The sequence below is a fragment of the Gymnoscopelus microlampas genome (genome assembly GCF_963454915.1).
Source record: "Gymnoscopelus microlampas genome assembly, chromosome: 1".
NCBI classification, from domain to species: Eukaryota; Metazoa; Chordata; class Actinopteri; order Myctophiformes; family Myctophidae; genus Gymnoscopelus; species Gymnoscopelus microlampas.
Genome location: NC_139962.1, coordinates 49,498,811 through 49,517,267, shown reverse-complemented (window position 1 = coordinate 49,517,267; position 18,457 = coordinate 49,498,811). Strand labels below are relative to the sequence as shown.

At 42.4% G+C, this 18,457-nt stretch overlaps 1 protein-coding gene across 1 annotated transcript in view; it reads right to left on the bottom strand.

Annotated features, from left to right (window-relative positions):
• adamts18 (ADAM metallopeptidase with thrombospondin type 1 motif, 18) overlaps positions 1-18,457 on the bottom strand; it is a 79,487-nt gene that overhangs the window by 43,550 nt on the left and 17,480 nt on the right. The window contains exons 4-8 of the mRNA XM_084051283.1: positions 8,314-8,593; positions 6,727-6,944; positions 6,314-6,397; positions 4,071-4,230; positions 756-861 (exon numbers count right to left, since the gene is read on the bottom strand). Of these exons, the coding sequence (XP_083907409.1) occupies positions 756-861; positions 4,071-4,230; positions 6,314-6,397; positions 6,727-6,944; positions 8,314-8,593 (848 nt within the window). The remainder of the gene's footprint in view (positions 1-755; positions 862-4,070; positions 4,231-6,313; positions 6,398-6,726; positions 6,945-8,313; positions 8,594-18,457) is intronic.

Sequence of the window (18,457 nt, the reverse complement as noted above, 5' to 3'; positions counted from 1 at the left end):
TTTTCATGAATAAAATGTAATTTTGTCCAATCTGTATGGTAGAGTATGTTAATATGATATAACTTTCACTTAGACACAAGATCTGACCCGAATGTTGACCTGATGGTCAAGAGTCAGTTTATCCCCTGAGCAAGTAGCCTCGTTCCTAACCTTACTCATCTGGTCACGACCTAATGCAGTGTCTATAGGGGCGGGACTTCAGTCGTACGTATTTCCCCAGGAAACAATCTTTTTCGACCAATCACAACACTCTCCTTCTAATCTACTTCACCTGTAGAGTCCAACACAATAGTTTTATTCTTGAAATGAGTTATTTAAAAATAAGAATAATTATAATGATTGGGATACCATATGTCAATGGTTTTCATGTTGCCATATTTGGTAACTGTTTTATGAAAGCAATAGCTCACACCAGGCCATGGTGTATTGTCATAATAACACACCTGGGGGGGGGGTGCACTCTATATAGCAATGATTACTATCAGTATAGAGCTATTAAACACTTAGTTTAACAAAAATAAATATCACTTACCCCTACCTATAACAGGGTGTTTGCTAATAGCCTGGCATGGCCAGACTAATATCACTGCGTAGATATTAATCTGGAATCTCTGTGTGGAACCTGCATTTCCAAGGGGCGGATTCAAAAGAATGCCTCTGGTGATAAACCTGCTCACATTTGTCTGGTTTCCAGGCTAGTTTGCTAATGCCTGTGATATGATGTGAAGTAGTGCTGTGGCTGGTGTTTGACCTACTTGTGTCCAGACTCATGGGCGATGGTGAAGGCCAGGCCCAGACCAGTGTCCTCGTTGATGGTACAACTCCTGTATTTACTGCACATTCCACTGATGGGAGCGAAGCCTGAACACAGGATATAAGACAGGTATTAAAGCCTGAACACAGGTCATAGACAGGTATTAAAGCCTTAACACAGGTCATAGACAGGTATTAAAGCCTGAACACAGGACATAGACAGGTATTAAAGCCTGCACACAGGACATAGACAGGTATTAAAGCCTGAACACAGGACATAGACAGGTATTGAAGCCTGCACACAGGACATAGACAGGTATTAAAGCCTGCACACAGGACATAGACAGGTATTGAAGCCTGCACACAGGGCATAGACAGGTATTGAAGCCTGCACACAGGACATAGACACTGATTGCTAGGCTTTTAATCTAGTCCAATGTCCCTGTGTACTGTATGTTCCACAATGTATGTATGTTCATGTATCTTATGATCACAGCATTTATCCTCCGTGACTAATTAAAATATTACTATATACCTAACCTCATACTTACATACAATAAACCTTTTCTGACTTCTGAAAATAATCTTCTCTTACACATCGTAACCATTTGGGGAGGTGTACTTCACTAGAACCCTCGCGAGTGCAAAAAGACTAAAAGCATTATATAAAATAAAAATCACACCCTGTGTGAAGGAAGCGGTGCCTTTGGGGCGGGCCTTAACTCATTTCAATGCGTCCCTATTGGTGGTCTGAGTCCACTTACCAAATTTGTACTTGGGAGCATGCTGCAAACTGGAATGATGTCTGTTTAAAGCCCAGCCAATGGGCAGACAGAGGGGGCGGGGCTTAAGTAATGACAGTTAGTCCCTATTGCTGGCTTTAGTCCATGTACAAAATTTGTACTCCATAGCATGCTGCGAACTTGAGTTATGGCTGTTTGAAGGCCAGCCAATGGGAAGACAGAGGGGGCGGGGCTTCAGCAATTCATGCTGGTCCCTATTGGTGGTCTAAGTCCACATACCAAATGTGGACTTGGTGGCATGCTGCAAACTGGAGTTATAGCTGTTTAAAATCCTGTGCTCATCCCGTGCTCATACGGGCGCGGGGGGTCCCTGGACCCCTCTTTGATAACTTCATCAATTCATGCTCGTGCCTATTGGTGGTCTAAGTCCACATACCAAATGTGGACTTGGTGGCATGCTGCAAACTGGAGTTATAGCTGTTTAAAATCCCATGCTCATCCCGTGCTCATACGGGCGCGGGGGGTCCCTGGACCCCTCTTTGATAACTTCATCAATTCATGCTCGTGCCTATTGGTGGTCTAAGTCCACATACCAAATGTGGATTTGGTGGCATGCTGCAAACTGGAGTTATAGCTGTTTAAAATCCCGTGCTCATCCCGTGCTCATACGGGCGCTGGGGGTCCCTGGACCCCTTTTTGATAACGTCATCAATTCATGCTCGTCCCTATTGGTGGTCTAAGTCCACATACCAAATTTGGACTTGGTGGCATGCTGCAAACTGAAGTTATAGCTGTTTGCTTCTTTGCCGTGCTCATCCCGTGCTGAAACCGCCGGACGGACGGACGGACGGACGGACGGACGGACATACAAAAGTCAAAAGTCAAGTGTAGAGCGGTTGGCACCGCTAAAAAGATTGGTAAGACTGTAACAGTGATACAAAGAACATAATTATATCAAGGCCTCACGTCTCTCTCTCTCTCTCTCTCTCGTTCTGTTTTTCTCTTTCCTCTCTCTGCCTTTCTCTCTTTCTCTTTGCCTCTGTCTCTCTCTCTATTTATCTCTTTGTCTTGCTTTCTCTGTATTTGACTACATCTTTCACTTTTTCTCTCTCTCTCTCCCTCTCTCTTCCTCCTTGCATCTCAAAACACATTCTTGTGGTTTGGGACATCTGGGAACATCTGGCCGACAACAACTATGCCTGTCATATACGTACTTACGCACACGCACACACACACACACACACACACACACACACACACACACACACACACACACACACACACACACACACACACACACACACAGATGCAAGAGAGGGGGGTACCAGCTGTAATGTGCTACCTCAGAATCCCCTGCATGCTGTAAACGGTGTTAATATGAAAACCCACAGAGGACAGATTGGACTGTTTATGATGTGCATGGTGGCAATGAGACCCCCTGCCTCCAGGCTGTCTGTCTGTCTGTCTGTCTGTCCCCACTATACCACAACTATTCTGAAGCCACATACACTTACATTTCGTTGTTGTCGGTTGGAAAACTAATATGTCCAAAACTGTATGGATGTACTGGATTCAAATTAAAAAATAGTTCAAAACGCGTCGCTTCATGGCACGTTTTGAGCTTGCTGTTTTTGCTACTTTTATGTGAGACTGTAGTATGATGAAGTAGCAAGGGCATTTATTTACACCCCCCCTCCAAAAACAACAACAACCATAAAACGTTTAAATATGGAGATACAAGGTTTCTGCCTAATAACCACATATTGTTTATTCACCATTTGCATGGTGGTGCAAAACTATTCACATAATTTCTCCATCAAAGTGGAGCCCTTGCAGCCAATACCTCTTCCGCTGACCCCTGTAAGACCTCTTCTACCTCCTACATGAAACCATGTGGCAAATGTACAACTGCATCATCTCTGAACAGTAAAAAAAAAAAAGCTAAAGGTCACGTTCCCAGCCAAATGTTCCAAGTATCTGCTGCTCCTGTAGCCATGTGGCTTTACAACGACCTGGCAAACTGCTTGTCATTTATCGATGGTCAGGCTACAATGGCCTTTGTAGCCTGTGTATGTATAGGCCCTACTGTCATCACACACACACACACACACACACACACACACACACACACACACACACACACACACACACACACACACACACACACACACACACACACACACACACACACACACACACACACACAGGTTTGTATTGCATTTTAGCAATACAAACCTGTGTGCACTTTTGACGTTTTCTGTTCTGATCGTTTTCCGCGTAAACGTGGTAAAAAAAAGTTTAAAATAGGGAAAACTCTAACCCCCAAACCTAACCTCTAAATGCCTATAATCCTGACGCTAACCACAACCTGAATATTTTTATAATTGTTAAGCCTATCTCTTACCATAAAACAAAAATACATTCTTTAAAGGACCAGGAAAATAGGTCCTTACAATGTCCATCCCTCAAATTCTCCTATACTTGTGGGGACATTTGCACACGCACGCACGCACGTGTGCACACACACACACACACACACACACACACACACACACACACACACACACACTGTACCCAGGGTGTCACATGGCTCGTTCTTCCAGGAGCAGATGTCCAGTCCGGTCAGCAGAACGGCGTGGTCATGACGTTTACCACCCTTCCCCACCAGGCCACTCTGCCACTGGCAGAAGCTGTTCAGAGATTGGTCCGCGTGGTGGTTGATGTTCAGACCCAGCTGCACACACACACACGCACACGCACACACACACGCACACGCACACGCACACACACACACACACACACACACACACACACACACACACACACACACACACACACAAACAATCAACAAAGAGAGTGAAAAAGGTTAAGACAGAGGTAAAGAGGTTCAAGACCAATTACTGCTTAAATGTGTGTAAAATAACAGGATAAAGAACAAAATAAAAGAAAGAATTACACTGCAGTGTTCAGAATGATGCCTAGGCCATATTCAAATTGGAGTCTGATTGGTTTTATGCAGTCTGAGAACAAGATGGCTACAGAATGTAAGGACAGTGATTGAAATCTGATTCGTAAAAAAATCTCATTCCATGTGGGTTTTTTTTCTGTTCAGACTGGATAAAAACAATGCGACTCCAATCTGGACATAGGCCATAAATCGGATGCTGTCAATGCACTGAATGGGACATTATCACGTTTAATCAGACTATTGATTGGTGAGATACAAACGCCGGGCAAATGCTCCCCCCCAAAACATGATTTACGATTCTGTGCCTATCGGTACATAACTCGGACGGCACTGAGTCCGGCTCAAGCAAACTTCGCAACGTTCGGCACGGCAACCCGCTCGCTTTAGCTCGCTCGGTGGTGCCTCTCGTGGCTCAAGTTCGGTTGAGATGGCGCGCCTCCGACGCGGTCCAGAGCTATACTTTAAACAAAACACCAATCAATAGTCTGATTAAACATGGGTAGGTCAGTATCTCACCGACTTAGACCAATCAATAGTCTTATTAAACGTGATAATGTCCCATTCAGTGCATTGACAGCATCCGAAATGGGTGGCACAACATATGTTATGAATTGTTTTCAATGGGGGTGCCACAAATTCACACTTTGCCAGAAACACTGCACGTGGCAGACTGCCACATAGGTCAGGAATCTATCTCCTGTTCCCCTAGTATGAGGCAGCTTTAAGTACAAGTCATGTACCCCCTGGACAAGATGCTTGTATGTCGCAGGGACTTACATCCAACCCTTGAGTGCCAAGCAGGGAAGCTTTGGGTACCATTTGGTATGACACGCGTCAGGGCGGACACGCCGGACATTCTACCCACAAGGCCACTAAGCTGTTTGTGACTCGCCGCTGAGTGTCTCTTCGCCCTGAGCTATGCACGTTCGCCATTTGTTGCGGGTTGTTTTTGGGGGTTTTCTTATTTGCGCTTGCTGTCTAACGTTGTTTAAACCAGTGGTTCTCAAACATGTTCATGTCAAGAACGCCCAGATTAATATGTATTTGCGGACCATCATCTGAAAATATGTTGTGGCAGGGACCACCATATAAGATTTGTGTATTCAAAATGTTTCCAAAACGTTCCACATTTGTCACATTAATTACTTTCAAGATTTCTTTGCGTTGCAGTGTGACACATTGTGAGCTTGTAGATCGGCTATTTTCAAATAATCGTGTGTGTGCTCATGTGGCCTAAATGCTTCTTTTGGGTTTGTTTTCATAAACCTGACCGCTTTGTTTCTCTTGCAAAATCTGGTCGCGAGAGTTGAAAAATGTTCTGCTTTGGGCAGACGGCTGCACTCTTCACTGTCATCATTGAGAAACCGCTCCCCCCTCAAGCGCTCCCACATGAGCGCTTTAAGAAGAATGCCTTGCACTTTCAGCTGGGGAAAAATAAACACTTTGGTGGACGCGCGGCCGTAGAAACACTCTTCAATGTTGCCATGTCCGCTTATTAGAAGCGACTTTGGGCTTGTTTTCCTGCAAAGTCGCTTGTAAATATAGGTAGTTGCGGGTTGCGTTCTTTTTGGGGGGTTCTTTCCAAAGTGTAGTTGCTTATTTGGGCTTGCTTCAGTGTAACCACTTTAATACTATATACTATTTTCAAAAAAGAGAGAAAAATCTGGAATGTTTTTGAAGCATTTACAACAAAAAAGGGGTCCCCCGGGACCAATTTTTATTTTCACATGGGGGTCAGTGACCCAAATACATATTTTTGCTTGTTTCTCTGACAAAATCTGGCAACACTGACACTCTTAGAAACAAGACAGAGAAAAGAGACGTCATCAAACAGTGTGAATGGACTCACCGGCTCCTGGTCCAACAGCAACAGGCTGACCACCACAATGTTGATGTCCGTACCAATGGTGCCGTCTTTGAACAGACTGGATACCTGCATCAAAATACACACTGATCAATGACTTTACAAGACACTATGATCTATATAAATTCCACAAGTGAGTGTGTGTGTGTGTGTGTGTGTGTGTGTGTGTGTGTGTGTGTGTGTGTGTGTGTGTGTGTGTGTGTGTGTGTGTGTGTGTGTGTGTGTGTGTGTGTGTGTGTGTGTGTGTGTGTGTGTGTGTGTGTGTGTGTGCATGCACGCACAGTACACAACACATGCACACATAAAGTTGATTGTCTCTCTCTCTGCCGGTCTCACCATGAGGGATGGGACGATTATTGTGAGTGTTTTAAAAAATATATCCCATATCCCTTACTCACCATGTTCATGACAGTGAGGATGTAGGTGGTGACGTTGTCCCTGCCGTGTTTCTCCACCATCTTCCTGTCCGCCACCACCAGCGTCTCCACGTTCAGCCCGCCCACCCGGTTGGAGTTGATGGGCGACCGCCGAGCCCTGCCTTGTCCTTCTGTCTCGAACTCGTCAGGCATGACGAAGAGATCATCGCCGTCGGCGGGAGGTGGAGGCTTGGGAGCATCTGTGCGGGGGCAACGGGTGCGAGACAGACAACACATTTTAGCAGCGGATGACGTCCCAGCGTGTTCAAGGTCACACATAAAGAGACAAAAGTCTATGGTGTGTAGCGGCCCGTGACACCCAAGACTGACATGACAGCATGGCAGAACAGGGGGAGGGATAGGGAGGGAGGGAGAGAGAGAGAGAGAGAGAGAGAGAGAGAGAGAGAGAGAGAGAGAGAGGTATTCCAGCAAACAGCAAAGGAGCATTTTCATGGTTTGTAAGCTAGTTTTTCTAAAATGCAACGTGACAAAGCTCTGTTTTCTTTATTCCCTTTTAATTGGTCATCATTTCACAGTTTGTATTTGACACTTGATTTGGCAATGTAAACAAGTTTTCTCATGCCAATAAAGCTCCTTTGATTTTTCAGTTTATTGTTATGTGTGTGTTGTTGTTTATGTCTGATATTTAAATAAAACAGGAACACTCACTGATGTATGTATATTGTTGTATTTATATATATAATATTGTCACGACAGTTGCTCAAATAAAAAAATAACATTTCAAACTCCAACAAACCTCCTTTGAATTGAAGAGAGAGAGAGAGAGAGAGAGAGAGAGAGAGAGAGAGAGAGAGAGAGAGAGAGAGAGTGTGTTGACAGGACCATGCTGCTTTCTAGCACCTACATAATAGCCTGCTGTTCTCCAGGTCTGACTGTTGAACATTATTTACAACAAAATGACCTTGAATAACGACAACACCTCAAGATGTCAAAACACCTTCATGTTAGATGAAATAACCACATATATGTCTCATGTTATGTAATGTTACTGATCATATAAGCACAGTAGCACAGTAATAAGAACATCACATACTGTACAACATCATGTGAAAGAAAGGCCCAAAGATGCACAAACATACAGGGTTGGATTAGCTGGGGGGATGGGGAGGGGACGGCCCAGCCTCTGCTTTTGATATCCCCCTGGTCATTCATTTTTTATGAAGGGTGGGGATAAGGTTGGGGATATGTTTTAGCTCTGCTTCTGGTCACACTGAATTAAATGCATGCATTTCCTTTTGGGAAATGTAGAAGACTGTCTGATACTGTATGTTGTGTCAGCAAAGCTTGCAGATTCATCAAGGATCCGAAAACCACCCCAAACACAGACTGTTTCAGATGATGGCACATGGAAAATGGCTACGCAGTCTCAGGGCCACTGGCAACAGACTTCTAAAAAGCTTCTTTCCTCGTAAAATCAGGCACATGAACGACCTGACAAGAATACAAATCAGGCCAAAAGAAAAACGCTAAGTAAGAAGGGTCCCTTGCATACATTGTTTTAAGTACATTATTAAGTAGCCTACAAAGTAAGAAGGGTCCCTTACATACATTGCTTGCGGCGACCACAGAAGTGTTGCCTCTGTAGCTTTCCGTGTTGGTAGTCATGGTGACGCTGATGATGATGCTGATGTAAATAGGGGTTGTCAGATTTGGCCGTGTTGTGCAGGGACGGGTTGCCAGGTCCACCGTGGACCGTGTGTTCGGCGGAGCGTTTGTAGACGACGTGCGGGTGATGACCACCGGGGGCGCTGTAGTTGTGCTGGGCGGCCAGGCTGTGGGGCAGCGGAGCGATGAAGTACTCTTCATCTGACACGCGAATCAGACCTGACTGCAAAAAGTACACACGCACGCACACACGCACGCACGCACGCACGCACGCACGCACGCACGCACGCACGCACGCACGCACGCACGCACGCACGCACACACACACACACACACACACACACACACACACACACACACACACACACACACACACACACACACACACACACACACACACACACACACACACACATTTAATCATTTATTTATGTCCACATGAGAGATACAGTACAAGGACACAAATATTACAAGGTGCTGTAAAAAAAGGACAGTCAGAAAATCATGGACAAATACCCCCACACCCTTCAGGGGTACAAATAACAGCGTCTTCGCCATATTTGGCGGCTACCGATGATAGAAGAGATCCCACAGACTTTTGCAAGAAATTTAGTTGCTTTTTTTTTGCTGCACGCACGCACGCACGCACGCACGCACGCACGCGCACACACACACACACACACACACACACACACACACACACACACACACACACACACACACACACACACACACACACACACACACACACACGTTAAGCATTAACAAGAGCTTTTGAATAAATAATAACTACATTGGACACATTGGAACACATGTGGCTCTTTTTTCCCATTTCATGAAAAGTAACAGTTTTTGAGATACGAAATTGCTGCCTGACAGCAGCGATATCATATTATTAAAAGGATCCCTGGCTAATAAGCCTTATATGCCTTAATACATTATAATTGCCCTCTATTAACTCAAATTAAAAATGAAAAACACCTTAAATATTCTATTTAGCTTTCACTCAATTAGGACAACTCCCATCGCAAGTTGATGATGTCATTTGTCCATGTGTGGTCCAGCCCTATGGAATGTATGGAATGCATGTAATTAAAATATTGTTTTGATGCTCATATTAACCTTAGGAAGTATTAAGTTTTACTATAGAGATATTAAGTATAGAGGTCAATTATAATGTATTCGGCATATAAGGCTTATTAGCCAGGGATTCTTTTAAGATATTCTACCATAGTATTGTACATGATTGTACAAAATAACATTTTATTCACACACAAAAATTACATAATAAGAGCTTTAACTATAAAGCACTTTGTTACTGTGTTTTGACAGGTGTTACTGTATATAAATATAAGAAATGATTGAACGTTGAAGTCCCAAAATCCACCTGTCATTTGTACAACAGCCCCGTCTGTCTCTTCTGATTTAACGTATATTAACAAAGTAAAACACAGTAAAATCCTGACATGCGGCAACTTGCCGCACATCTTGCCGTCACCGTTAGTGCGAGCAGAGAGCCAACGGCATCAAACATAATAAATATTGGCAGCCTTCTTTGTTTATATAGTATACCAATGACCTGAGCTTTGCTCATAATATGAAGAACAAGCCATGCCAACGATTGTTCACCCCAATGTACACTATTATTGTGGCAACTGCACACAACACGACCACATAAACCAACTCAATATTAATGGAAAAAGGAAACGGAGAGGAGGGTGATGATCAGACATCGCAGCAGTGGTGGTGTCAGGGACTCATGGTGTTAGGACCCAAGTGCAGGAACTCAAACAAAGCCAGGAGATGAGGATCACATTAAACTGACTTTACTTAAATAATGACATAAGATAATAACAGAACAAGTTAGACGCAGACATGGAACCTGACACACTAAACTAACATTCAGCACTAAACTTACACAAAGACACAATATAAGTAGTCTCTGGAGATCGTCACACACAACCAGGCCCAGCTGGTCCTCACAGGTGACGGGACTCAGGGCAATCAGAGTCTTCCAACCACAGAGGAAAAGGGAGAGGTGATGACCGAGGGGAATTAGGATCAGGACATGGAAGGGGCCGAGGCAAATCATGGACAAACAGGGAGTGACTGAGGCTGTGACCATGACAGGTGGACAAAGTACTCAAGTCCAGTACTTGAATCAGGTGGACAAAGTACTCAACTCCAGTGCTGGAATCATAGTATAGATACTCAAATGTGAACTAGTACTTGCTTTTACAAATACGTGAGAATTCAAAAGTACAAATATAGTAAATGTACTTAGTTACTGTTCACCACTTCCTCACAGTCACGGTGTTACGCCAAAACACATAAACTACATCAACATAAATCACCAAATGAACACCATGACACAACACTACACAACAAGTACCACAACATCATCCCCCCCAACACATTACATTATGTCATTACAAAATAATGACATAAACAACACAACAAGTCTGACAGGCCGCAAACCACTCTCCAATGAAGTCAATGGCCACTCGCTGTCGGGGGTTAATTCACCCATTTCTTTGCTCTCAAGACAGATTCTGCTAACACCAGCATCTGTTGCCAACAGTAGAATCTGTCAGCACCACTGCCTTTAACATGTATAATGTTGTTGTTAGTATAAACACACGCACCCGGGAGAAAGTGGACTAAGAAAGGGGAGGAGCCAACCCAAAGTTCCTGATTAAAGGGCCATTCACACTGAGAACTATAACTATAAGTATAAAAATATAGTTACAAAAAAAAAATAGGTATCTTTATAGTTATAGTGCTCAGTGTGAATGGCACTTAACGCAAAAAGAAGGATGTGCAAAGGCAAAAACAAAGACACTTTTTTTTTTACCGAATGGCTTGCCAGATTGACCCATTTCTAACTCTGAGAGTGTACAGACGTAACCAAATGGACCCTTAACAGATACATTCGCACATGAGATTAACTTAACACTGGTGATTTTACCAGTGCAGACATGTTGTAACTACAAAACCCTGTGCCAAATCATTCTTTTATGCGGCTTCTGGCAGAACTGATTACAGGATTAAATTGTCTTCTTCCCCAATAGGGAAGCAGCTACTTCGTAGTAGAACACCGACGCATAAACACTGGACGTCTCCCAATGGTACACAGTATTCAAATCAGTCCACTTCCCTGCAACAAGCCTTGAGAGACAGACATGGTTGCTGAGGCAGTATTCCTCCCTACCCGGCCCTAACCAAAAGGACCAGCGCACAGTTCATGTCAGAATCCACCCCAACAATTTTTGGAGAGAAACAAGCAGGCTAGTCTACGGAAACAAGCCCAAAATAAGTGACTATAGGCTGCATGATTACACACAAACACACACACACACACACACACACACACACACACACAAATCTTTGGATCGTGTTATCTCCTGGTTCTGTGTGAAAAAAGTTTTTTTTTTTTTAAATGACGGTGATCTCCGTCAATGGCAGTGAATGTGTTAATATAGCATCAACATCAGTTGAACCACCTGAATCGGCTATTTTGGATTTTATCAAGTCAAATCTTGCATGGGGGGATATTTTTCAGATGGGGGTCCGGGGACAAAAACATATTTATTTGGGGGTCCTTGGCATGAAAAGGTTTGAGAACCACTGGTTTAAACAACATTAGGAAGCAAGCCCAAATAAGCAACTACACACTACAGAAACAAAGAAGCCCAAAGACAAAGCAACAAACTTTGTAAGGAAAACAAGACCAAAGTTGCTTATAATATGCAGACTTGGAAACCCAAACCCTGTGGTAACATTTACACATGTGGAGGCAGAGGCTGATGGACGCTTTGTTCGTTTGACAGACAGGCAGACCAGTGATGAGTGACGTTTTTAATGGTTGTTGAGAGTCATTATTGGCTCAGGAGGAATGCAACGAAAACAAAAACAAAAAATCTCCATGAATTCAAGGCTTCATGGGGTGAGTAATTGTTCCTTTATTGTATACAAGAGTAGTGAAGGTAGCGGATACAAAAAGCTCATAGAACCGCTATTTTGAAATGTTTCTAAAATAATAATAATGGTTTTGGACATGCAAGGTTTCTGCCCGACAGTGGAGATAGCATTTTCGTACTGAGTAAAACATTTTCTTTTTTTCCTACTGAGTTTTAATTTCAAATTTTGGCCCTTTAGTTTAGCCTAGTTGGGTCTCTTGTAATTGTTTTGTTGCATATGATGTTTTTTTTTTGCCTTGCTTTTAATCTGTAGCACTCTGAGATTCGTCAGAATGTAAAGTGCGTTATAAATAAAATGTATTATTATTATTATTATTATTATAAAATAATACAATTACAATCATATAATTACATATAAATAAATACATAAATACTAGTGAATTATGCTTGTGATGAAGACATCAGTTATCAGTGTTGGATTCAGTTGCAGCTGATGAATATATTAGAACAGTATCACCAAACACTTTAAAACAGGTTAAAATGATTGTGCACACACAAGCATTTTCAAATATCCATTATGATGGTGAAAATCTGAAAATGTAATCCAATCAAATGCTTTAAACATGAACCCTATACCCTAAGAACATGGGACACGAGGACACTTGTCTCGTATCCTTAGGACCTAAGGACACATGTCTCATGGTCTTAGGAGATGAGACAGAACGACTTACAGACAGACAGACAGACAGACAGACAGACAGACAGACAGACAGGCTGTTTGTTGAATGGAAGGAACAGACTGATGATCAAAGTGTATCCATCCATCCATTCATGAATGGATCATCCATTGCATGGTCCCTGACCATTAAGCTCTCATGTCATTTTCCCATGTGGACATTCATTTAGCACGGTCTACATCACTGTTTCCCAAGCAGTGGGTCGGAACCCATGTATGGGTCGCTGACCAATTTTTATGGGTCCAACTTTTCATCAATGAAAAAAAAAAGTATTTCATTAACAAAATAAAATAAATAAAATCATTCCATGAATAAATACAAGTTTGAAAATAGAAGATCTACAAATCGATCTGCCATTTACAAACTCTTTTCCCTGCACTTGGTGGCCTATTGCTATTGCATTTTGCAATAGACCACCGAAGTCTGACGTAATTTACACATCCTTGGTTTGTCTACCTGGTTCACGGTTTTCCACCCCCATTCTGAATCCCATAGACGTCTTTAATATCGCGTCAAATAAGAACTGTGTTCCAAAAATAAACAAGTGACCCCGGCGGTTTGACTCTTATGGATATGAAGCATCAACTGACGGTGAGAAAACGATAATGTTACTTCCGCCGAATTAGTTACATTTTCACCAGAAACAGACTGTATCAAATATAAGTGACTGACTATCATAAACGATACAGAACCTCCTCCCTGACAATTATGCCGAGACAGTTTGTTTATTTTTGGACCACAATTCTTATATGAGACGATTCTATGATGACCCAATGTTATTCTCCATAGCGAAATTACTTTACGAACCTGATGAACGAGTGACGTCAGGACTTCGGTGGTCTATATAACTGGCCGGAAGTTCTTTTCAATGAGATCATGTATTGCCTTGTCTGAATTGCATTGTTATGTTTGTTATTTTTTTTGTTATTTTTTTATGGATGTGACGGTCCACTGCTTGACATAACTGTGGCATGCAAACCTAATTTATAGAGGGACATTAAAGCTGAACCTCTTAATCTTCTGAGTTGCGAATAAAATGATTTGTATGTGAGGCCCATGCCACAGACACAAGCTCTCTGCCCCTGAATATTATAAATATCAGGTCAGCATATTTTTGAAGTCTGATCCGGGATAAACACAGTTGGCAGCGTTCGTTGGCAGGTGGGAAGCCAGCGGGGGGTTGTGTGAACTTGCGAACCGCCTGTTGCCCGTTCAGTGAAGAGGGGAAGTGGGGAGGATGTCACGTCCATTAACCGCACGAGCGGATCAAAGCAAAATGAAATCTCACGACTGAAAATGTTTGTTAGGCCTAGTCCTAATCTGCAATTTATGAAACAGTGTGAAAGGAGACCCTCCCCCCCCCCCCCCCCCCACACACACACACACACACACACACACACACACACACACACACACACACACACACACACACACACACACACACACACACACACACACACACACACACACACACACTAGCACTTTCATAAACATTTAGCACAATATGTAGAATTATGATAATTCAAGCATTCACATTCTAGAGATATGCTCTTGCTGGTCGACATACATCCAACCAGTTGCCAGAAATTGCAGATTGAGGCTTTAACCTGTGCTTTTAGGACATATCCTAGACCACTACAGTTTTATGGAAGATGCTTCTGAACTTCTGTATTCTATTGCTAATTTGACCACTTCACATTGATTGATTGAATACTTTATTAACATGCTTATTAACAGTACTTTGACTTTCATTATAGATGTTTGAAGTTCAACATAAAATATATGCAGAATGAAAAATAGTGGGGGTACCTCTGTGGCCTACTGGCAGTGTGCATACATACAAGGTTTGGTGCTGATTGGATTTGCGAGATTAGCTCCGGACACACAGACAGAAAGACACAAACAGACACGACAGACAGACAAACAAACAAACAAACAGACATACACACACAGACCCTCTCATAGACGGCTAACCTCTTACAGAGCCACACAGGGAAAAGAACATGTGCTCAACCTCGAATGGAGTCGGAATTCAATACATAACTTCCCTCCACACAGGGTCAGCTGAGGTGTTCATTTCTATTCACACACTCTCCCTTTTGCTTCTGTGAGTGTTATTGTACAGAGGCCAAGCTGCTCAACAGGCTATCTCAACAAACAGGGGCAAACGGGGGAAGATGGGGGTAAAGTGTCCTTTTGGCCCCCAAACATTTGTGCAGCCTGATGATCTCACACTAAGCCATCAAAAAGTGACATTTATCCCACGCCAGATATACGTCATTATTTGAAGGGAAAATGAAACTTTTTACGCCGGCAAGAGAAGACTCATGAGAAAGTCAGAATTCAACACTTAGTCCAAAGCCAGAAATACTTCAATATTTGACATTTAGTCTGGAATGTGGACCGTGCGGACCATGTGGACACCAGTAAACCGGAATAATTACATGTGAGTGTTACAGAAATGACACGCAGAGTTCCCCAAGGCTCCGTTCCGGGACCTCTTCTGTTCAACATCCACATGCTCCCATTGGCTCATACTTGTGGAAAACAAACTAAATATGCAACCATAATCATGCAGATGACGCAAACATTTACAAAACCATATCACCAAGGGACTACAGTCCAATGCAAGCATAGAGTAAATGTATTGGACAAATGTGCCACAAGTTTCAAATCATCAGATGATACGTTATCATTTTGTTTTGAGAACATATTGCACACGTCGCAAATTATATTTGATGAAAACCAAACAATACCCAAATTGTGTAGCTACTTTGCCCTCAGTGTGTTTCAGGCTCTTTTTGTGTTTGTCAGTGATCATGGAATGTACATGCTCTCCTTGGCGTTTATTGTTGAAGGTGATTTGGTGCTGAACTTCATTTCAACAACGATGAGTATGACACAAAACAATGATCGTGCCTCAACACTGGAAGACCCTGCATTCTTTGCTTATTGTTCTGGATATTGTCTACATCAGAAGTTTTCAGATTAGGGCTTTACATTTTAATTCAATTCATAAGATTATTGTACCAGTTTAACCAACCTGGCGTCCATATTTTGAGAAAATGATCTATAGCGAATATCAATCTATAGCAAAAATAGCCAATCTATAAGCTCATCAACGCATTTTTGCGTTTTTGCAGTGCAAGTCTATTTGCTGCCTTACTAAGATTAACAATGACCACTGCTTCCCCATGAGTGATAAGCAGCTGATTAAGTTTATTAAGACACTGTTAACATCCATTACCTTCACACTCTCTCTCTGACCAATAATGTCAGGAAATGTATTCCATCTGCAGATATGGTTTAGTGTGTGTGTGTGTGTGTGTGTGTGTGTGTGTGTGTGTGTGTGTGTGTGTGTGTGTGTGTGTGTGTGTGTGTGTGTGTGTGTGTGTGTGTGTGTGTGTGTGTGTGTGTGTGTGTGTGTACAGACAGACAGACAGACAGACAGAAATCACAACAGCACCGCAGTATGCATGAAACAAAGACACAGAGTAGAGTACATAGTAGTGGTAACACTGGCATCAAAAAGGGTAACAACAGTTTCTTGAGGCACTACACTGTCTCTTTGCATTTGATGTACTGTATGTGTTTACCTTGCTTAATGTACGTTGCTCTGGATATAACAATGTCTGCTAAATGCCTACATTACTGTAAATTGTAAATGTAAATTGCATGGTGTATAGGAAATAGAGGCAAAGTTAAAGGGATAGTTCACCCCCAAAATGACATTTTTTTCCTATCGATTAGTCACTCCATGGAGACTTGAATTCATGGATGGGATTTTTGTTTTTGTCCCATTCCTAAGCCAATAATTTGATGACCGGCAGCGGTTCCGGTAGAGACACAAAGAGTCTCCTTTGTGTCTCCTACTGGTACCGCTGCATATCGGTCTGCTGGTCATCAAATTATGGACTTAAGAATGCGACAAAAACTAAAAAATATCCATGAATTCAAGTCTCCATGGGGTGACTAATCGATAGAAAAAAACTTGGAGACATATTGGACTGACCTGGTCGCCTGCACTAGGCCTAGCCAGGCACAAGTAAATATAATTTGCAATCTGTCACAGACAAAGAACCTATAGTAGCTATGTATATGTACCAGGTATCAACAGTAATTATATGTAATAGTTATATACAGTATGGGAATCATCAACAGTAACTATATGTAATATGTATATATGCATGTGATAACTATAAGATTCTGTGTTGCTGATGAGGTTGACTACAATGTTTTTACGACCAGCGTTGAACTGTCATGAAAACAAGCCCAAAATAAGCGACTAGGGCTCAAACTTTATTGTCTAATGTTGTTTCAGAGCAGTGTTTTCATGTCGAGGAGCCCCAAATAAGTATTTGTATTTGGCCACGTACCCCCATCTATTTTGTGCCAGTGACCAACCCCCCCCCGCCCTCCCTCCATACAAGTTGTAAAATGTTTCCAAAACATTCCAGATTTGTAAAACAAAAAAAGACTCTTTTTTTTTAATAGCCGATTTACAAGCTCAAAAAGAGAGTCTCAATGCGACATGTTGTGAGCTTGTAGTTGTAGATCTGCTATTTCAATTAGCCGGTGTATATACAGTAGGGGTTAAAATGGTGAAACTGAAGCAAGCCCAAATAAGCTACTACTACACTTTAGAAACAAGCCCCCCCCCCCCCAAAAAAAATAAAAATAACTTCAACCCGCAACTACCAATAATATACAAGCGACTTACAGAAAAAAAAAACAAGCCCAAAGTCGCTTATAATAAGTAGACTTGGCAACCCTGCCTCCCACCCCCATGAGATGAAGTGTTTTGAGATAAAAGCACATCATATCCACAGACACGCTGATAGTCAGATATGTGATATAGCATAATGATGTGTACAATGAAAGGAAGACTGGCTGGATAGAGTTTCACATGCAGACAGTCACCCAGACGCCCCGGCCAGCTGCTGGTTGATATGCACACCTCTAGTTTGGGCCTCACATTAAGACTTGTAAGACTTAGCTAGATTAAAGGCATGTACGTTCTTAGCTAAACACCACTTCACCTTTCTACCGTACTTACACGTGCACGTACACACGACACGCACACATGCATACACGCACTTCAAATGTACCGATAACCAAGCTATAAACACTCATTCGTCGCTGTCAGGCAGAAACCTCAACTACTTTTGAATTTGAATCCTAAAAGTAACAGGTTTCCACCCCACAATGCTACATTTCTCTCTCTCTCTCTCTCTCTCTCTCTCTCTCTCTCTCTCTCTCTCTCTCTCTCTCTCTCTCTCTCATTTTCAAAGGGGGGGGGGCGGGTTGCTGGCATGGGAATCATGTTTACATTGCCAAAGCAAGTGTGAAATAAATACAAAAAATTAAGAAATGTGCGTACAATTAAAGAGGCCTTCTATAATAAAGAAATGTGTAAACAGATAAAAAATG